The sequence below is a fragment of the Protopterus annectens genome, chromosome 8.part0, assembly GCF_019279795.1.
Source record: "Protopterus annectens isolate FY-2018-M chromosome 8.part0, PAN1.0, whole genome shotgun sequence".
Taxonomy (NCBI): Eukaryota; Metazoa; Chordata; order Ceratodontiformes; family Protopteridae; genus Protopterus; species Protopterus annectens.
Window position 1 is genome coordinate 1,306,561,790 of NC_056741.1, and position 22,881 is coordinate 1,306,584,670.

The window sequence follows — 22,881 nt, forward strand, 5'->3', positions numbered from 1 at the left end:
TACATAACTTCTTTTTTTCCTGAAGCTGTCCTGTCAAAATTAATTTAGTAAACAGCAGTTATCTGTACCACCTCCAGGTCCATAATCACAAGTTCATCATCAGGTTCTTGAGCCACTAGTTACATAATTAGTTTAACTAAAGGTATTTCTGCTGCCGTCTTTTCACTCTTTCAATTTAATTTTGAGAAAAAGTCTGCCACGGGCTCGCCAGAGACGAAGCCTTTGAAAGAGTGACTGCTGGGTTTGGGAAGACAAAATCATATAGAAAATGGTGCTGAGAAAATGCCTGAAAGAAGGCAGCTGCATAATGCCGACAAACATTTAGTGCATCTTAGCTGAAGGAAAAATTTAAAGTATGCCCTATTTTGAATTCATTACATAAAACTGTTCTATCCACTTTTCTTACCTTATGACGAGTGAAAGTGTCAAACTCTGCAACACTAAAACCAAGAGAACCGTCTCCGTATATGATCCAAACCTATAAAAAAATACAAAAACATAATTTTAAACTCTTTCTAAGGCACCAGCTAGCACTGAAAAATAGGAAGAGATGATCTTTTGGGACATCAAACTTCAACAATACACAATATAGATTAAAGTATTTGGTGTATTTGTCAGTATCACAGTCCAAAAAAAATTATGAAAAACAAACTGGGGGATTAGCATTGCAGATAATAGATATGTTTAATAACAATTAGATCTATTTTTTTTTCAGAGTGAAGAAGGTGTGTCAAGTGAAAGTAAATATATATTTTTCTTTATAAAACTGTGGTTGCTGTAAATCTAGCAGCATGCAAAATGCATAATACACAGAATGTAAAAAAGTTAACTGCATTGAGTATGTGGACTACAACTGTTGGAAACTGAAAACAAATATCTTCTCAAATGTGCATACATTGTAGTGCTTACAAATATTCTTCTCAAATGTGCATAGATGTGTTAAAGTATTTGGACTCCCCCCACCTCCCGACCTACAAGATTCCGAGAACAGGAAAAACATCACCCACTTTTAAATCCAAAAAGGAAAGACCGTCTTGCACTCTAGAGGAAGCAACTACCTGATGAATTAAGTCAGAGGTAGACAGACTTGCCTGTGCTGTGGCACAGAGAGATAAAACCTAACTATGGTCCAGCTGACACAAGTCTGATTAGTGACTTGAGTGTCTGAGGCACTGTGAGGGGAAGGCATTTGAAGCTGGTCCCTGAAGACAGGTGTGGTCTACAGAAAGTAGTAGCACTTGAACATTGTCGATGAATGCAAAGATGGGTTGTGGGGAAAATAAAGGTAGTAGCAGCAGTTGCCAGCACTGCCCCCCCCCCAGCTGCCTTTAAGATCCATGCCAGCACCAGCTCACTCTGGGGACAAAGGAGGAGTGCGTAGACCCAGTGATGGATGGGGCACTGGCAGCTGGAAAAGATGAAGCAGCAAAGGCAGGGGCAAGAAAAAAAAGGAGGGAGATAGAAATTTATATATCTTTAACTACTGATAATGGTAGGTCCAGATGCACAGATATAATTTTACTATATGCCATCTGTCCGTTTATAAACATTTCAGTGTTTTCTTTGTGCAAGTTTACAGTTGCTTCCATATTTGACTTTAACTAATTGTATTTGTTTCAAACAAAGAGTTTTATTATTCAGTTTTACATGTTTATGCCTGGTGGTTTATTTATTAGCCTAAAGGTATGCTCATTAAACTGGTAACATTAACAATTGCCACATCCCCTTTGAACAATTAGAGCTCCAGCTGTTGCTACCATATAGTATTTAATAGTTTGCTTTACTTAAAGGGTAAACAGTAACTATTTTTGGTATGCAAATTTAGTACAGCTGATGATCACATTACCATAAAAAATGTGGAAGGATTGTTGGTACTGGAGAGATATAATTGATTATTCCTGGAAAATAGTATGTGTGTGCCTGTGTGTGTATCTGTCTGTGTAAAATACTCTTGGAAAAGTTTAAATTACTGTTGGCAAAACTGTACTGGAATGGTCTGGACTCATTATGAAGTGAGTGAAAAATCCTGGGAAGCCAGTGATTATAATTCTGATTTTCAGCTGTACGGTGTAAAGCTAACTTTGGTGTGAGAGCTAATGTCTATTACCCGAGTTAACAATGTGCATCTACCATATGTTCTTAAGGACAACCACCTCAGTATATTATTTAGTGCAAGTTGTGTAGATTTTAAGCCCAAGCTATTGCATATTAATTGTGGTTGTGGTGAAAATAACCTGTGCAGCTTACAAAATAGTTCTATCCACAGAAAGTGTGCACACTCTTGAAGCCAGAGTTTAACTACAAACCACTATACCTTTTAAAGCAGTTGCTTTACCTCCTAGACAGAGTATTTAGAAAACTGACAAATGCGCTCTGTACAGTATGCAGAATTGTCAGTGTCACAGCTCACTAAAGAATGTACACTGAAGGGAAGTTGTCCTGCATGTTATAACCAAGGAAAAAATAACCAACCTGGCAGCAACTAAGATTCAGTTCACTGAAACCAAATGGAGTGTGGTAGCAGCTCTAAGTTCACAGTATACAAGAAAGATATTCAATCTCTCTCAATCTGACCTCAGAATGCAACTTGCATTGCAAAAAACAGAGATGGAAATGAGACTCCTCAAAGAAGCCGCATGAATCAACAACCTGAGCCACAAGGATGGAGAAGGGTGGGAGAAGAATTCTAGCGAGAGAGAGAGAACGTTAATTGCAGTGCACCAGGGACAGATCAGTAGTGGGGTGAAAAATGAGTCCTGGATACCAAGGTCAGTGTTAAATTCTTTAACACTATTAACAGTCAGATGACTTTGGCAGTTTTATTCAAGTCTTTAATTGCGTGTGTAACTAGTGCCAAAATGGCCATGGACAAGAGATGGGATTTTAACTCCTTTTTCTCATGAGTATGGCGATGCAGGTTGGGTTTAAAATATGAGATTCTGTCTGAAATACTGTAAAGTGAAAAATATGTTTTCTGAAAGCTTTAACTTACTCATGAAAATTACAGGAAATAGTGATATCACTGCAGAAATTGTAAAGGTACAGGAGTAAATATTAAGTTACTATAATTGAAATGCTGAAAGACATTCTCATTCTAATTCTGAATCAGAAAGACATTAGGAAACAAGTTCCAAGAACGTACTCAGGGGATTTGAGACTCTGGTTACACACTGTGAATGTAAAACTTCTGAGGAAATGGGAAGAAAAGGATAACTTCTTAGCCAGCAGGGCACAACTGCAAAAGAAAAGGTGTATCCAGTACTACACACAAGTATAGGGGAATCCATGGGCAGTGGTGGTCTAACTCTTTACAGCAGGTGTCACAACCAAAGGAAGAAAGCACGGACTCAAGCCCATGCTAAGGTAATAGAGTAAAATGTTTCAAATCTAACTAAATAAGGCATATATGATCCAAACATCCACAGTGACAGAGAAGGGGAAAAGGTCACATGAGGGTGCTGACGAAGTACTATCATGGTAGTGGTAGGTTGTAAGAAATTGCAGCTGCTTTGTTCATCACAAAAGCATGTACCCTATCCTAGCAAAAGTTAGATGAACCACTGCTAAGACGATACTACAGGAGACATATTACAAGGTCCTGTACCCTTAGTAGAAGTTAAAGGAACCAATGCTAAGAGTGATACTGCAGTGGGCATATTACAAAGGCCTTAACCTTATCCTAGTAGAGGTTAAATCAACCATTGCCAAGAGGGATACTACACATGGCTCCCTATCAGCTGATTTGAGTTTTCAGAAACTTGAACTCCATATGGTTGAAACCATATAATCGAGTTTTTGAAAACATGAAGCTTTTGAATGGAGATCGCAGTTCAGTGAGGATAGGGAAATTTACCCTTTTCTTCACTGTATTGCATTCGAGTTGGTATATATAATTTGCAGGGGGTGTGGGGCCCCCCTGCAAAAATGTAAAAAAGACAAGACTTTTTTTTTATGTTTAAGTTTTAGGAAACTTGATCATATGGTCTTTTCGATATTTTTTTCAAGTTTCCGAAAAGTCGATCATCTAACATAGACCCACTCCAACATACATACATTACTATCTGTTAAATCTGCATCTATCAGATAGTAACATTACTTGCCAGGCAGTCCATTCCAGTTAGTGCCATGGGATGAACACCTTTTCGGGTGCCACTGGCCACGGGTTCACTTCGTCTGAGATGGGGAGGGGCATAAGTACATGTAGTGTTTGATATTTCAGCAGATGTTCTAATAGGTAAGGGCTCTGATGACAGTATCTAGTGTACATGCTATTACACCCAACCAAGATGAAGGCAATCACATGGGAAAGTTAGCAATGGGAAGATCCAGCTAATTCCTACTCCTGCAACAGAACCTGCTGATATGGACACTTCAGGGAAAGAGCTAGGAAGTAGCAGAAATCATGAACCTGAGCTGCAGCTGTCAGAATGTATTTAACCTCCACTGGAAGGAGCAACTTCAGGGGAAGAGATAATTGGTATAGTAACCCTAACTGTGACATGCCAGAATCAGAAAACTGGTGTATTTCCATTAGAAGGAGAACTAGGAAGGCTCACTGAGAGCAGAGGCAGGCATAACTCTCAAATTTCACATTACAGGAACTGAGGAGGTAATCGAGGGGACTTCCGGACTCTCAAGACCAGAGGGTGTCATGGGACACTGGTTACTATATAAAAGACTCCTGATAAAGGGCTAGAAGGAAAATGATACAACAGGTGGTAGTCCAAAGGGCCTACTGACTGATACTTACAGCCACTGCCCATATTATTCCTTTTTCAAGTCATATTGGCATAAGGCACAAACAAACGGATATATGCAGAATCTGTATTGGCCAGGCACTGCAATACATGTGATAGGATATTGCAAAACTTATTAGCAATATCAGAAAGCTTGCAACATAGGAAAGAAAATCAGAGTACACCCAACCAGCAGAGCAATATGTAGACATAGGGATACAACGGACAATCAAAAGGGCAGGATTACTTATAACGGCAAATGTATACCAAGCAGAAATGAAAAAGTGGCATAGCCTATTATCAGAAATGCAGAGTCTATCAAAACAAATAGGTAAGTGTAACTTGAGATGTACATATTATAAGATTTGTTTCTTGAGGGTAACTCCACAAAGCCCACGAGGTCAAATAATGGGTTAAATGTCTGAAAAAGCTATGTTAAATGTAAGCAAATGTAATTATTTTTTTTTTCACAAAAGCACTGCTATAATGCTGCAGCATGTAAATTGTATAACATACATACAAGGTAAAAAGGAAAATCTACTGCATACATATACTACAACTGTTAGAAAATGAAAGCAAAGCTGAATCTCAAATGTGCAGATCTAGATGGACCCCCACACGCCAAGCAAAATGCTAAAAGACTCCAAGAATGGGAAAAGCATCATTCACTTTTACATTCAAAAAGGAAGGAATACCTTGAACTTTTTAATGAGAATGAAAGGAACTGCCAGTGAGTTACTGCCTTACTTTCAGATGGAGCACAGTAGATTGCATTCTAGAAGCTGATCTCAACTGGATTCCTTTTGTCTGTAGAATTATATACTACATGGACTTGTAAGTCTGAGGTATACAGAAATTCAGTGCACATCTTTAGCTACTTACAGTAGAAGGTCAAGGTAAGCTGCTAGATATATTTCTACTGTATACCATTTGCATACTAAAAATAGAAGTTATGTTCTTACCATAACGTTCCATGTTAGTTGTCTTCTTCTCGCCTTCTTCTTGCTGGATGGGTTCGGAGCCGACCTCGGCTCCGACTCGGCCACTCTAAAAGCTCGAGAGTTGGTTCCACCGGCTCGAGGCTCCCCTTATATCCCACAATGCTAGGCGAGAGTTACCTCAGATCTCGTTTGTAAGCTAACCCCAGCTTATAATAGTAACAGTATAACTGTAAAACAGAGTCCACCTCTAACAACAGGAAGAAAGAAGGGTGACCTACATCCTGAACCAGGAAATATGCATAATAGCATATGTCTAAGAAAGAGGTGGTAGAAAGAGAGGTCACAATCACAACTCCTCTAGGTCTGTCCAGGCCAGGGGGAAGGAGGGTGGGACGCAAGAAGAAGCGAAGAAGACAACTAACATGGAAGCGTTATGGTAAGAACATAACTTCTATATGTTAAGTTGTCTATCTCGCCTTCATTCTTGCTGGATGGGACCGCGTCCTAGCACCTTGTCCCGGGTGGCCTAACGGAACAGACTCCTGAGAACAGTGGAACCAAAGTTAGCTCTATGCCTAGAAGCTAAATCCAACTTATAATGAGAAATGAAAGTGTGAGGAGTAGCCCAAGTAGCCGCTGCACAAATGGTGTCAATAGGCAGTCTGTCTTGGAAGGCTAAAGAAGTAGCCAAAGCTCTGGTGGAATGAGCCTTAGGTTTATCAGGCAGCTTTTGATGTCTAATTTCATATACAAGGGAAATCAAAGATGTTAGCCATCTGGATAATGATACCTTTGAAACTGAAAGTCCCTTTCTGCTTTCCGCATAGGAGACAAACAGCTGATCAGATTTTCTGAACTGTTTTGTTCTATCCAAGTAGTACCTCAATTGACGGTGAACATCCAGGCAGTGTAATTTTTGTTCAGACCTATTGGAGTATTCTGGAAAGAGACAGGTAGATCAATGCTTTGATTTAGATTTGACGTCGAGACCACCTTAGGCAAAAAGGACGGGTTAGTTCGTAAGGATACTCTGTCCTTATGAAACAAAAGATAAGGAGGACGACAGCTGAGTGCTTGAAGCTCTGAAACTCTTCTAGCTGATGTAATGGCTACCAGAAAAAGAGTCTTCCATGATAATAATTTTAAAGAACAGGAGACTGCAGGTTCGAAAGGGGGAAGAATCAAAGAAGCAAGAACTAAATTTAGGTCCCAAGGAGAAGGAGGATTTCTTATAGGAGGTCTGAGAAGAAAAACTCCTTTCAAAAAAGCTTTGCAAAGCTTGTGGGACATTAAGGCAGATTCAGAAATACCCACATGAAAGTTAGAAATAGCTGCCAATTGAACTTTAAGTGTAGAGGGAGATGAACCTGCATGGAAGAGTTCAGCTAGAAAATCAAGGACTAATTGGATGGAAGCAGTGAAAGGATCTATGTCCTTTCCTTGAGCCCAATATGTGAAGCGTTTCCACTTACTCAAATAAATCTTCCGAGTGGAAGATTTATGGGAAGCTATCAGAATATCTCTAACAGAGTGAGATAATTGAGGAAGCCTGGCTAAGGTTGGAACTGGAGGAACCAAGCAGTGAGGTTCAGAGAGGGGAGGCTGCGATGAAACTGTCCCGACTGATGGTTCAAAAGATCTGGAACTACGTCCTGATTCCACGGTCGCTCAAGAGAAAGCGATGTAGAAAGGGGAACCACACTTGTCGAGGCTAGTAAGGAGCAATGAGGATCAATGAGGCCTTCTGAGCGATAGCTTTCTGTATCACTTGAGAGATCAGTGGGAAGGGAGGAAATGCATACAGAAGTCCCGGGGCCAAACTTGGACTAGAGCGTCTCTGCTGGGTTGGCCTGGTAAAGGGAATAGAGTGAAATATTCTCTGCACTTGCTGTTTTGGGGAGTAGCAAAAAGATCGCAGCAAGGCTGACCCCACTTGAGAAAAATTTCTCTCACTACAGAGTCTTTCAGAGACCACTCGTGAGGCATGAGTATGGCTCTGCTCAACTTGTCCGCAATTTGATTGGACTTTCCGGGATGTGCGTTGCTATCAGAAACCGCTGAGAAGAAATCGCCCATTGCCACAGTCTGAGTGCTTCTCGACACAGGGGTATGACCTGGTTCCGCCTTGTTTGTTGATGTACCACACTACAGACATATTGTCTGTTTGGATTGCAATCGTTCCCAAGGGAAGAGAGTCTTGAAGGGCTTGCAACGCTAAAAGCACTGCTCTCATCTCCAGAACATTTATGTGCAAGTGGCATTCGTTTGGTTGCCATGTGCCCTGGACCGTCCTGCCCTGATAATGCCCCCACCCGATCAGGGAGGCATCCGTTGTCAGAGTAGCAACCGGAGGAGGTGGAACAAAGGGTCTTCCCAACAAGAGCTGAGGGGAAGACATCCACCACATGAGATGATTTTTGCACGCTTGCGTGATCATAATGGTGTGAGACATTGGAAGTTGCTGGTATGACCATTGAGTAAAGAGCATCCATTGAAGGATCCGCATGTGGAATCTGGCTAATGGAAGCAGAGGTATGGCGCTGCCATAATTCCCAACACTTTCAGAACTAACCTGGCTTTGATTCTGTTGTTGTTGAAAAGGAGTGATACCAGTTTGTGAATGTCTGTTATTCACTGATGTGTTAGTCTTGCAGACATGTTTACTGTATCTAGATTTGCGCCTATGTAGGTAATAGTACGACAAGGCGACAAAACAGACTTTTCGCAATTTATTGAAATACCCAGCTTTTGACAAACGCGAAAAGTGTAATCTCTGGCCATCAGAAGGAGATGCTTGGTGGGAGCTGTGAGGAGCCAGTCGTCCAAATATGGAAACACCTGGAATCCTTGTCGTCTCAGGTGAGAAGCTACCACTGCCATGCATTTGGTAAACACCCGGGGGGCAGTGGTGAGACCAAAGGGCAGGGCCCTGAACTGAAAATGACTGGTTCCCAGCCTGAAGCGGAGGAATCTTCTGGAGCGTCTGTTCATTTTTATGTGATAGTACGCATCCCGAAGGTCTATAGAGCACATCCAGTTTCCTTTGCCCAAAAGGGAAGGATGGATTGTAGCGTGACCATCCGAAATCTTGTTTTCTTGACTGATCTGTTCAAGACACTGAGATCCAAAATTGGTCTCCAGTCCCCTGTTTTCTTTGGAACTAAAAGAACCTTGAGTAGATTCCGGATCCTTGCTGGTCTGCTGGAACTGGCTGAATTGCTCTTTTGCAAGCAGTTTTGAAATCTCCAAAACCGCTAGATCCCTTTGAGCGGGTGGAACATCTGGAAGGGATTTTTGACTGATTTGGAATGCGAAGAAAGGGGATAGAATAGCCTTCGAAATGATGGACTGTACCCATTTGTCTTGAGTCAGGGATAGCCAGGCTTCTGGGTACAGTGACAATCTTCCCCGACTGCCTCCGAAGATGGGCAGTCGGGCAACACCTCAGGGATGCTGAAAGGGCTTGTCAGGAAGGCTTCCCGATTGCCCTGGTTCTGCGGACCCCTGCCCCTAGGGCGGCGTCTACCATTGTTATTCCCGCCTCTGCCTCTGGCGGAAACGACTCTGTCGTCAGGCAAAGTCCCTTGAGATTGTTTACGGAACCACATCTTTCCACCTTTCTGGCCTTTGGGGTAAGGCCTAGAAGGAGTAGAAAACGGACTCCGGCGGCAGAAAGGGTCTTGCCATCAGTTTCGCACCTAGTCAAGGTTTCTTTCACTTGAGGACCAAAGAGGGATGATCCATCAAACGGGAGTTAGTGAAAGACGTCTTGAAGGGTCCAAAATTGCATAGCCGCATCCAGGCATGCCTACGTAAGGCCACACCTGTCCCTGCGGCTCTGCTCGCTCCATCAGCCGCGTAAGAAAGAGGCATGGAGGAGTTGGTTATGGAGTTAAGGGTAGCCAGCTGCGTGTTCATCTTATCTTGGAAACCCGCAGCTGTAGGGTCCTTTAACATTTCACTCGCTTCCTTGATCAAGTCCCTTTGAAGGCAGTAAAATGGCACAGGTAGTTCAGCGAACGCATGGTAAATGTCGCTGACGAGAACATCCGCTTCCCGTACCTGTCCATGGACCTAGATTCCTTGTTAGGTGGATGGACAGGTACTGAAGGATCAGCTAAGCTCCTTCTTAGTGGCAGCAGCTACCAGCATAGCATCCACAGAAACTCCTTTTGTTAAGAACTGTTTGTCTGCTGGTGCTGTTATGAACTTGGAGGGTCTTCTGGGAGTGGGGTCCACTGAATCAGGAGCCGTCCATGCCTTCTTAGCAACCACCTGGATGAGGGGGTCAAAGGGGGGGGACACCCAGGAGGTGGAAGGACGAGAGCCAAACGCCTCAAGATACACAGATTCGTCCTCCGAAGGGTTGAGGGCTGGCCAATTTCCCCTCTGTTTCAGGATCTCCAGAATGTCTGCAAATGAGACATCTTCAGAAGGGGAACGGGGGGAACCCTCAGAATCATCCAAATCTGTGTCTGACGTGATGGACTCAGGTGAGTCAATGTGTTTCCTCTTACACTTCCTCTTCCGAGGGGGCGCTTCTGCCAAATCAGGAGAGGCCTCGGAAGAGGATGAAATCCCCACATGGGGTTCCTGAGGAGCTGGCTCTCTGCGGTCCGGGATGAGGGAGTGAGTCGACTTAACCTGAGGCACCGTAGAGGGAGGGGCGGAGCCGACTGTGGAGTAGAGCCAGGCTCTAACACACTCCGCATGACCTCGAATGCACCCCTGTCAGGCAGAGCCAGAGGTCCCCGCTCCGAGAAGCTAAGAACCCCCCTCGGCACCGACAGTGATGGCTCCGAGGCCGATGTCGGAGCCGAACTCACCAGCGCCGAAGCACCGAGAGGGAGAGGGGGGTCGGACAAGGGTCCGATGCCACTCACCCCCTCGGAGCCGTCGAGGGAAGTCCGGCGCCGAGATTCTTCCAAGGAAGAAAACAGAGCCGACGACGGAGCCAAAGACAATTGTATCGGCTCCGACGCTATCACAGTCTCGGTTCCGACGCGACCCGGCTCCGAGCTCAAGAGAGTCGAAGGAGGAATATGTTGATGGACCGGGGCAGGCATCGACTGATGAGTCGGGCTCTGAAGCATCTGGGCCAGTGCCTCGGACTTAAGAAGTCGACTCACTACCCTCTGAAGGTCATGATCCGACAGCCTCGATGACCTAGAGGAGTGAGATCTTTGGCTCCGTTCAGACAGCAGGGGAGATCCTGGAGCCGAATGAACGGAGCCAAGAGATGGTGACCTGGACCTCTTCCTAGTTGTCGGCTCCGAAGGTCTGGTCGGAGCCGACACGGGAACTTCTACTACCTCGGCTCCAGGGAGCCACAGAAACTGTGGACTGAGACTTATCGGCTCCAGCCGGAGCCGATGAAGGCAGAGGTTGAGAAACCTTAGGTCTCGGCTCAGTTGTCGGAGCCGAAGACCTAGATGCCTTAGAGGGCTTCCCTGTTGAAACAGATAGGGAATCCTCTGGCTTGAGTAAGCCTCTTAATATCAATTTATTTTTTCTTCTCTGCAGGACCCTGGGGCTGAAGCCATGGCACACAGCACAGGAGTCCTGCAGGTGCAAAGGCCCCAGACAGTAGACACAAGAAGTGTGAGCGTCTGTCAGAGACATTTTCTGACAGCACGCATCACACTTCTTGAATCCGGAGACCTTTGCTTCTTTAGACATTTTTAAACAGGTGTAAACAAACACACACACAAACACACTAATTACACCCTGTCAAGTTAAATTATAATAAAAACCACTAACTAGGATTTTAAAATAATACCCACACACTCCACTAGGGAAGAGAAAAGGCCTGTAGGCCCAAGGGAAGAACCTAAAGTTCTTGAGGGAAAAACGGAATTTTTAGAAGGGATAAAATTACTCTAAACTAAGGGAAATAAGTAAAAATATTAAAATTAAAGGGGTTTTGATAGACTAAATTACACAAGAAAAAGTCACTTACCAAGAACCGGTAGAAAACCAACCTCGAAGCTGTAGCGGCAAACGAGATCTGAGGTAACTCTCGCCTAGCATTGTGGGATATAAGGGGAGCCTCGAGCCGGTGGAACCAACTCTCAAGCTTTTAGAGTGGCCGAGTCGGAGCCGAGGTCGGCTCCGAACCCATCCAGCAAGAATGAAGGCGAGATAGACAACTTAACATCATTTATTTTGCTCTATTTGTATATATTTCATGTTCTTTCTAGCTTTGATTTTAGAAAATGAAGTGCTTATTTATATTTATTTCAAGGAAAAAGAATTTTATTGTTTAGTTTACTTATTAACTTAAGAATGTGTGCATTGAACTGGTAACATTAATTGTTAACTCAAGCCTCTCAAAGAATTATTACTTAAGCTAATGCTACCATGCATGTATTTAATAGTAACTTATTTTAAAGGTAAATACTATTTGTGTTTATGGAATGCTAGTGTGGTATAGCTGGTAGTAGCATTGCTATAAAGACAGGAAAGGGAGTGTTGGTACTGTAGAGGTATCATTAATACCCCTGGAAAAGTTTTGTGTGTGTGTGTACAAAATATTCTTGGAAAGGTTTTACTTACCATTGACAAGACTCCACTGGGAGACATAAGAAGTGGGTACAATGCTGGAGAGGAAGTGATTATAACTTTGATTTGCAGCTGTACAGGGTACATTTTTGTTTTGGATATGGCAAGTTCTGGCTACTACTGCAGTTAGCAGTATGTATTTATTGTACATGTAATATCTGGTGCCCACAGTACAATATACTATCATATACAAGTTGGTGACAGTGATGTAGACTGCCAGACTGGAACTTCTGTTTACCACAACCTAACAATAATGCATATAAGGCCCAACTATGCATTGTGACAATAGGAGGTACTGCCAGCCATGCTAGAAGTAGAGCAGTTGACAATATGACTTGTGCCAGCACAGCTAGCTGGAATGTTGTACATAATTATATGTCAATTGTATATCAAACTGATTTGTACAGATGCTTGTGCTGAAAAAATATCTGTGAGGTTTGCTTGCAGTAAAATGCAACAGTGCACCCGGCTTGAATGAAAATAAATGTACATGTATAATCAGAACTGAATTAAATGTATATGTTTTAATAGAGGATACTGGGACAGCAAAAAACTGTTTATTTTAAGAAAAATAAGGGATATGTAAATGAGCTGTTAAACCATTAAAAAACAGCACCCCACAGTGCTGAATGGGACTGCAGGCATTACATCTTGAAGAACCCTTTGTTCATTAGCTCAGTAAAAGAAGGGAAGCTCCAGGGCACTGCCATAAACACTTAGATTTATATTGTAGCTTTCTGTGCTAAATTCCTGTCTCAGGAACAGTTACTGCTTTAGATCAGTCAGGAATATATAGCAAGATTAGTTTATTACTGTTTTTCTTTATTTGTCTGAGCCTGTCCATAAATGTTCTTTTCAATAATTCCTGTGATGTGAACTATGTGGTTTACTGTGAATATATATTCAGTATTTTCACATGCATTTATTTATTATTAAATATATTTAAAACTTTTATTGAGGCTAGTCCTTGTAGAAAGTATTTAACCTTTCAGAGTGCTTATATTTATTTGGTGACACTGTGTGGGTCACTCCAGAAAGCCTAGCTGTCTTGGTCAACTACTACCATTTCTATCAGTATTAATACTGCACAGTATAACTGGACACACTTTGTTAAGGGGCTTAGAGTAGCTGATTGTGGAGTGTCTGGTGGCAGTGATAATTACCTTATACTCTGGGCAGAAGGGGACACAGCAGGTAAATCTGTGCCAGCCTTTCCCAGGTGTGTGAGAGTGTGTGTGTGTGTGTGTGTGTGTGTGTGAAGAATCAAAATCTCTCAGAGTGTGTGTGTGTGTCAGCTACTTGGGGCAGGGACATGAAACACTGGGTTTACAGAGAGGGTGGTGAAGGACTTGGCTTAACCCCTCACTTGATGACCTAGCCCTACAGCTGTACCAGTGGGGAGTCTTACTGGGGACCTGGAGGGAGACAATTAGAGACATCTAAACCCTGGGCTGAGTGTACTCTCTGTGTGCTCTTAAGGGAAATTGTACTTGATGCAGGGAGGTCTGCATCTGGAAATATTGAGTGTATCCATTTCTACTCAAAGTTCAAGTCCCTCTCCAGTATCAGCGGTGAGGATTCAGGCTCATTGATTACTGGCCCAGCATGCGGACGTCACATGCATTTTGAAAGATCAGCAGATTGAATACTTATAAGGACTACAGAAAGAAAACCGGGCATGTGTTATTTATTAATATGTGACCCCTTGTGGTGAAAGTCCCACTTGCAGCAAGCTATATTAGTAGGTAGGGTACACTCTCTCCTCACAGATAATGTATGATGAAAAGGGACAAATCTTCTCTGGTAACACAGATGTTAGCTACAGCACAAGAGACATACTTGGGGACCATGCTCTAATATGCCCACCTAATATATCAACTAAGGACACCATCACATTAGCAAAGTTGTTGGTATATTAATGTCTATGTTACTTTGTACATCGAAATGATACAAGGCTTCTAAAAAAAGGGAATCACAGAAATTTTAATTCTGCGTTGTTATACTTCCAATAAGACTCCGTTTTACCAAGTTTTACAGCCACCAAGGATACCAACCCCCAAAAGTTTAAGAAAGCTCCTGTAAAAGTTTTGAAAGTGCCAAATTAAAACTGCTTTAATGTTAAACTACTAAAGCAATATTGACAGACAGTCGCTACCACCCCACCTTCCCCTCCATTAATTAGGTAGCCCCTGATGATGTCCTTAGTCCAGAAAGGAATAAAGACACTGATTAGACTAACTCTTGAGAGAGCAACAGACCAAGAGGGAAAAAGGACTAGAAGAAAAAGACACCCACTGGTTTTGGACTAACAATAACCTTCCATCCGTCTTACTGGCCATTTGACTTTTTTGGATTTCTGTTTTAACCTCACTTTTTAGATATTGGGTTTCAGCAAGTAATAATCCTGTTGGTTCTCATGCTGTTTAAAAACACATGCACTAATGGCTTTTGGTGCAAGTCTGAACAATGAAATTTACATCTACCAAGGTACAATTTCAGTAAGAAAGATCCATTACTTCAAGTTCTATACAAGCAGGCTCCACTTGTTAGATGCATGCTCCTATTTTAATTATGCTGAAGTACACTGAAAAAAGTACAGTTGTGTACACTTACCATAAACGTAGATGTTCAAGTGTATTCACTCTTGCAGTCATCACACTTGGGTTATCCTGCCAGGGGTAGCCCTCAGTCGGCCCGAATACCAGAGGCTTGGTATTTCTGCGTCGGTTGCTGTCGCTCCAGGACTGCCGTCCAGTCATCAGTGGTATAAAATCAAGCAGCCGACACCATTACATCAGTTTTTCTTGCCCCAACTGTCAGGAGCCCCCAAACCGGGAGCTAGGTTATGGTGGAGTAGAGAGTAAATACCAAAAACTCCCTGTAAGGAGTGAGGGGGAGACAGAGAGAAAGACAAGGGGATGGAGGGTGGGAAACCAGGACTGAAACAGTGAATACACTCAAACATCTACATTTATGGTAAGTGTACACAACTGTACTATATTCTTCATGTTTCACTGCTGCAGTCATCACACTTGGGTTGATTCACAAAGCTGAAGAAAAGGGTGGAGGAAGTCAAGAAGACTGGGGACTGGCCAGGATGCCCTGCAAGACTGCGGTTGCAAAGCCTGCCCTGGATTTGCAGAAGATAGGCAGGTGGGTAATGCTTGGTGAAGGTATGAACAGAACTCCAGTTTGCAGTCTCCAGGATGTCCTTGGTGGGGACCCCTCTGAGGAAAAGCTGCAGAGGTGGAGGTTGCCCTGGTGTAATGCATCCTGACCCCCTTAGGGGCAGTTTCCTGTGGTGTTTGTAGCAGAAATGGATGCAATGTGCTATCCATTTGGAGATTGTGTGTTTGGATATGGCCTTGCCCTCTGTCCCCGCTGCAAAGCTGACTAGCAATTGGTCAGTTTTCCTAAAAGATTTAGTCCTATTCAAGTAGAATCTGAGCTGTCTGTGCACATCTAGAGAATACAGAATTCTTTCCCCCTTGATTTGTGGGTTAGGGAAAAAGGTGGGCAAATTAATTGATTGGTTAAGAACCACACTGGACACCACTTTAGTCATGAAAGTTGGGTTAGTCCTGAGTGAGACCCTGTAAGCATGGAAAATGATGAAGGGCTCTACAGCCATGAGTGCTTATAGCTCTGAAACTCTTCTAGCTGAAGTGATGGCCAGAAGCAAGGCTGTTTTCCAAGAGAGGAATTTTACCTCTGCTGAAGCTGCAAGCTCAAAGGGGGTAGGGTAAGTTTTTCCAACACAAAGTTAAGGTCCCAAGTTGGGGTAGGAGCTCTTCTGGGTAGGCTTAAATTGTTAGCCCCTCTTAGGAATGCTTTGATGAGAGGGTGTGAGAAGAGAGATGGCTCTGTGCTGTAATGAGCAGAGATGGCAGAGGCATGAATTTTAATAGAAGAGAATAGGCCCCTGTGCAGTAGGTCTGCCAAGTAATCCGGGATGAGAGGTAGGGAGGGCTGTGCTGTTTCAGCTTCGTTAGCCTGTATCCAGGTGCAAAACCTTTTCCACTTGTCAGCATAGGATTTTCTAGTGCTGGGGCGTCTGGCCTCACGCATAACATCCAGGACTTGTTTGCTTAGGCTGGCAGCTGGAGGAGAGGTCAGGGAATAAGCCAGGCTGCCAGGTTCAGGGTCTGCAATTGTGGATGCATGAATTCTCCATTGTTCTGGGTCAGGAGTGTTGGGATCTGAGGTAGATGGCAGGGGTGACAGGCTGCGCTGCAGTGGGTACCAGTGCTGGTGTGGCCAGTCTGGGGCAATCAAGATCGCCCTTGGTTTTTCCTCCCTTATTTTGAGCAGCACCCTTGAAATTAGTGGTAGAGGGGGAAATGCATAAATTGAGAGGTTTACCCATTGGGAAGGATAGAAGATCCACTTTCCAGGCTTTGCTGTGAGGTTCCCTGGTGCAGCATTTGCTGCGCTGGTGATTGTTGTGAGAGGCAAAAAGGTCCACCTTCGGGGTGCCCCATTTCTGGGTTACAAGGTTGAAGGTTCTGTGGTCTAGCTGCCACTCTTGGGTCTAGCAGGTTTCTGCTTAAGTTGTCTGCCAGAGAGTTTAGTGAGCCTGGAAGGAATTGGGCTAGCAGGTGAATTTGCATGGCTGAAGCTGTGTGCCAAAGGGTCATGGTGATCTTGCAGAGAGGATAAGCGTGAGTTCCTCCCTGCTTGTTAATATACAGCAACACTATGGTGTTGTCTGTTTTGGTCACTAGAGGCCCTGGGGAAGAGTAGGGGGTCTGAAAGCTGTCAGAGCATGCTGAACAGCTAACATCTGTTTTTGGTTGATGTGCTGATGTATTTGATTTGGGCTCCAATGGCCCTGAATGCACCTGCCATCCAGGTGTGCACCCCAGGCATAATCTGATCTGTGGTGAGGGTCTGGGCTGTGTGGGGTTGTGAGAAGGGAAGACCCTTGTGGTTGCATGCTGCTGCCCACCAAAGAAAATCTTTCTTTAGACAGGGTATCATAGGTATGATAGTTTCCAGGTCTTGACAGTGTTGACACCAAATGCATTTTAGATACCACTGTAGTTTCCTCATTTGCAGTCTGGCATATGGAATGAGTAGAATGCATGAGGCCATGAACCCTAGAGCTTGCAGGATTTTCCTTGCGGATAACTGGGATCTGGTGGCTAGTTGAGAGAAGGGGCCTGTCAGGCAGGCTTGTTCTTCTGGAGTAAGGAATGCCATCTGGGATGCTGTGTCCAGGCTTGCTCCCAGGAATACAATTTTTTGAGTGGGGACTAGTCTTGATTTCTTTTCATTTATAGTATACCCCAGGGAGGTCAGTAGATCCTTTACAAAGGTCAGGTGCTGTAACAGCTTTTCCTGTCTGCCTGAATCAGGCAGCCATCTAAGTAGGGGTAAATTTTAATTTTTCCTTTGTCTGCAAAAAGCCATGGCTGGAGCCAGGCATTTTGTGAAAACCCTGGTAGCAGTGGATAAGCTAAGAGAAGTGCAGAGAACTGAAAAGTGCATAGATCCTGCTCTGAAACGTACATATTTCCTTCAGGATTCCTTGATAGGGATGTGTAGGTAGGCCCCTTTTCGGTCTAGGGTGACTAACCAAGCATCCTTGGAAAGCATAGGAAGAAGCTGCTAGGGGGTGACATTTTGAATTTTGGTATCACCAGGAAGGTGTTTAGAATTGATAGATTGAGGATTGAGTGCTAGGTGCCCTCTTTTCTGGGTACCAAGAAAAGCCTGGAATAGAAGCCTTGGCCTATCTGATCTGCAGGAACCGGCTGTATTGCCCTCATGGAGAGCAGGGAATGGACTTGCTTTTTGGCCTCAGCCCACTGGTTTGGAGGAAGATCTGGGAACACTTTTGGGGTTGGCAGAGTGTGGAAATAAAATGTGCATCCCTTGGACACTGTTGAGGACCCATCAGTCATTGGTAATACAGGCCCAGTTGTTTGCATGGGATGAGAGTTTTCCTCCTGGGGCACAATTAGGTGGGGAGAGATAAGGGGTAAAGGTGTAAAGTCATTGTGAGTTCTTTCCATAAGGGGGTGGGGCTTAGCACTCCCTGTTTTTGAAGTGGAGGAACTCCATTGCTTAGATCTCTGCATTCCCTGGGACTGCTGTCTGGGGGATCTGCTTGCCTTAGGTCTTGGCTGAGCTGGCCTGGAGGGGGCCATAAAGGACCAGTGCTTGGTGGGGGCAATGCCTACTGAACATCAGAGGCTGGACCTGTAAGAAGTCTTTAACTGTCTGCATAGATTTAGCTTTTTCTTCCACCTTTTTTAAGACCTCTTCTGCCTTGGTGCCAAACAAATTGTCTTTGTTCAATGGTGCGTCCAATAGTTTTGATTTGGTATGGTCTGGCAAGGTCTGTTCCTTACGTCAAACATGCTTTCTAAGTACAGAACCAGTGACTGCTGCCCTGCAAGATGCTTCTAGGGCATCAAAGCCACATTGCAAGGTGTGTTTAGTAACTTGGCTTGCAGAATGCATAAGCTCTTGTAATTCTTTATTTTCTGCACAAGCAGGAAATGTAGATATTTCAGCATGTGGAACTGACAATTTAGTGCTCTAATGGCAAGAGTTGCAGAGGTGTATACTTTTTTACCCCATCTGTCTAAAGCTCAGGAATCCCTGTCCGAGGGGGGGGTGGGATTCTTAGCTGTGGTTGTTTTAATTCTTTTAGGTCCTTGGGAGATGACTTCTGGGTCATCAGTAGGATTTTTGAAAAGGAATTTGTGAGAGTCATGGACTCTGTAATACTGGTTAGGTTTCCTGGGAGCAGGAGGAAGGGTGTCAGGATTCAAACTGGATTCCATAAAGACATCATCCACAACATCCAAGACAGGAGGAATGGCTAAAGGTCTGTGCTGTGGTAAATCTAAGAATTCCCTGAGTCCCTTTTTGGACTGAGGATAGTCCTGACATTCCCATTGGAAATGCTCCTTTAAAGTATGTAGGGTTTCACCAAATGAAAAATCCTCTGGAGGAGGGACAGAAGGAATAGATTCCTCTGCATCTGAATCCTCATAAGCAGACAGGGGTTGCATGTCTTCATATTCAGAAACCTCAGTCATCGAACTCCTGGTCAGATAAAACTGCTGGGGACAAGTCTCTCTTTCTTTTGGAAGGGGTAGGCTGGTTTCCCCTAATAAGCATGATAAGGTCTTTCACCATTTTAAGCATTTGAGATTGAGGCATGGAAGCAGGTGCATGCGCTTGGGTCAGTTTTTTAGGCGTAGTTCGTACCCTGGGCCTAAGGAACCCGGTAGTTTTAGAAAGAACTGAAGACGTGAAAGACGTCGTCTGTTTGTGTCACGTATCGGTAGTGCAAAGAACTTTTTTGGAAGCCGGTGCCTGCTCAGCAGCTCCGGACCCATCCAAGGTAGAGACATCTGCAGGATCCTTAGTCAAAGAAGAGTCTTGTGGCATACCGGACTCCGAAAGGGTCTTGGTAGTGGCCTGTGAATCCACAGAAGTGAGCATCAGGGGCTGCAAAAGCACCTCACTAAGGACCGGAGAACTGACGACTAGCTTAACGGAAGCATCGTCGGCAGTTTTGGACCTGTGCGGTCTGTCTCTGTCTTTATCCTTACTTTTTTTGGAAGATCGGTAGTCGGATGGCTTACCGAAGCCATATCGGAATACGGGGACCAAGAGTGAAAATATTTAACTACAATAAGGGCCTGACTACGTATAGTTCTGGCGTTGAACAAAGCACAAAAGCGACAGTGAGGTACATCATGGTCTGGGCCTAAACAGGTGACGCAGTAAGAATGGAAGTCTCGATGTGGTATTTGCTTTCCACAGGCGAGACAATTGTTAACTTTTTCTGACATCGGTTAGAGCAAGAAAAAAGGATCCTCAATGGGGTACTTAACTTTAGAAGACTTCAACTTCAATTCGAAATGAAACTCAGGTAGTGGCCGACCAGCACACGTGCGAACTGCTTCTGCTTCGGGCTCCTCGGCAAGAAAGACTGATGTAATGGCGTCAGCTGTCTGATTTTATACCACTGATGATCTGACGTCAGTCCTGGAGCGACAGCAACCGATGCAGAAATACTAAGCCTCTGGTATTCGGGCTGACTGAGGGCTACCCCTGGCAGGATAACCCCAGTGTGATGACTAACACTGAAACACGAAGAACATCAAGTGTTTAGTAATGTTTAAACTTTGTTTTTTGGAGGCAAATTCAAATGCAGATGGCTAGACTGACATATCTTGACACTTCTGGTTCAATATAAAGGCTTAGATGCTAACAGGTTTATTCTGTCAAAATGCTTACTGCTATTTCACTGTGTTTTCAATCATGTTTTTACAAGTAATGCATGTGTTCTAATAGCAAAATGTTTGTTACCTGACAACAGACACAGTGATGTTCAGTTAGACAATACTTAAGATCTGGATGCTCAAGCCCCTTAAAAGCGGGAACTACTATGAGAATTCAAAATCAGATGGTAAACCTGTTGGAGGTTTCATCAACAAGAGAGGTCTTATTGGGGTTCAATTCACAGGTGTAAATAAGGAGTTTTGCTCTACCCAAATACTTACTGATCATTGTGTTTCAATAACAATTCTATAAACAATGTATGTATTGAAATGGCAACATGTGAATGTCTGTAAAATAGATTTTACAACTGAAATGGTGAAGGTGACTTAGCACAGACTGAAAAGAGATTTATATATTCTTGTCCCCAAAAAGTAGTATTACATTGAAAATACAAATTTACATCGTAAATCTGGAGGATATTTCAACAAGAGATATCTTCTTGGCTTTCCATAACTAGGGATGTTTTTCCAGGTGAAATTTATTGAGTAATTCTCTGTATACACAAGCTCCATAAAAGCAGACACGAGCAATTATTTACTACCTGCCATGTTTAAACTCTGGATTCTGTAATCAAGTTAGTATTTATATATGAAAAAGCTCTGGATTCTGTGATCAAGTTAGTATTTATACATGAAAAAGCTAAACAATATGATACAAGCCCTGTAAAAGCAAGCTGGGTTAATGATTTTTAATGGGATTGAAGAAGCTTAAGCAAAAGCACTTTTTAGAAAATGATCTGAATAAACTACATTGGACTGATGTAATGAAACAAAGACTAACACAAATTAAACAGATAATAAAATAAACTGTACAATGATAAGATGTGTAACACTAGTATTTCATCTCCAATTTTGTCTTTTTTGCTGAAATAGAAACATTTCAATATTGTATTTGTTAAGGTAAACTGATTGGTAAGGGTAATGGACAGTGGTCTGGGCAACCAAAATCTCATATGCAAATTAAGGCTATAATCCCACCAACAGGACCCTTCAAAATAGTGACCTGCTTCAGCAAATGACATGTTGAGCTTCAGTCGCTCCTACTTAACCACTCCCACTACCCAAACATACTTAAAGGTGAACATACTTGGTATTCTAATTCTATAACGCTGGAAGATCTGTATAAGCACTCAACCACTGACTTTTAATTTTCTCTGTTTGCTTTTTTCCTCTGACGAAGAGGATTCACTTAAGATTATCTAGTGTTCATTGAATTCAGTTGAGAGTCTCTAGCTATCCCCCTTTAGGACATTTTTCAGTTAGTATATCACTGATTTTGGTAGGATAGACATCCAGGCAGACAAATGTGGGTTTTTCCAAGACCTACAGTGGATATAAAAAGTTTACACACCCCTGTTAAAATGCCAAGTTTTTGTGAGACAAAAAAATGAGACCACAATAAGTCATTTCAAAACTTTTCCCACCTTTAATGAGACCTATAAACTTTTCAATTCAGTTGAAAAACAAACAAATCTGTTATGGGAAAAAATATAAAAAATAAAAAACGTACAATAAGCTGGTTGCATAAGTGTGCACACCCTTAAACAAATACTTTGTTGAAGCACCTTCTGATTTAATTACAGCATTCAGTCTTCTTGGGTAGGAGTCTTATCATCATGGCCCACTCTTCCATGCAAAAACGCTCCAAATCTGTCAGATTACGAGGGCATATCTTATGCACAACCCTCTTCAGGTCACCCCACAGATTTTCTATTGTATAATCAATCCAACATTACATAAACTGATTAGTTCCTGTCTTCCCTTAAACCTCACCCCTCCTCCAAAATATTATTCTGCATGTATTGTTCCTACAATTTCTATTTTTCTATGAAATTTGCTCCTACCCTTTTCTAAAAATCCCACTTCTAGTTTCTAACTCTGTTACAATATTCAATACTTCAAATACAGTTGGTTAAGACTTTGATTTCTATTTTCTAGCAACTGCTTTTTTTGGCAGACTGCAAAATTAAACTGAATAAGGCCTTAATATTTAGGCAACTGAGATCTTGTATCCCAGCTCAAAAAATAACTTCCTTACTTACACCAATTTCCTCACCCAATATTTCTGACAGAATACTCTGTAGAGAATTTTTAAAGTTTGCCAGCTCATTACACTCCTAAAACATATGTTCCCAGTTACCTCTTTCTTCCCCATCACACCTCCAACATTTGCCATCTACCTGAAGAAAAGTTCTCTGGAGCATGCTTGGGGTATAACAATACTTATGCAGTACACTTCTAAGCAAAACTCTTAATATTTTCTAGACTTTGTGGCATATTTGGGAGCCATACATATGTCCCCCCATTGTTTCCTTGTGAATTGCTTATTAAATTTCT

At 42.9% G+C, this 22,881-nt stretch overlaps 1 protein-coding gene across 1 annotated transcript in view; it reads right to left on the bottom strand.

Moving 5' to 3' along the window:
* ILVBL (ilvB acetolactate synthase like) overlaps positions 1-22,881 on the bottom strand; it is a 790,151-nt gene that overhangs the window by 170,724 nt on the left and 596,546 nt on the right. Inside the window, exon 14 of the mRNA XM_044080826.1 lies at positions 407-478. Within this exon, the coding sequence (XP_043936761.1) occupies positions 407-478 (72 nt within the window). The remainder of the gene's footprint in view (positions 1-406; positions 479-22,881) is intronic.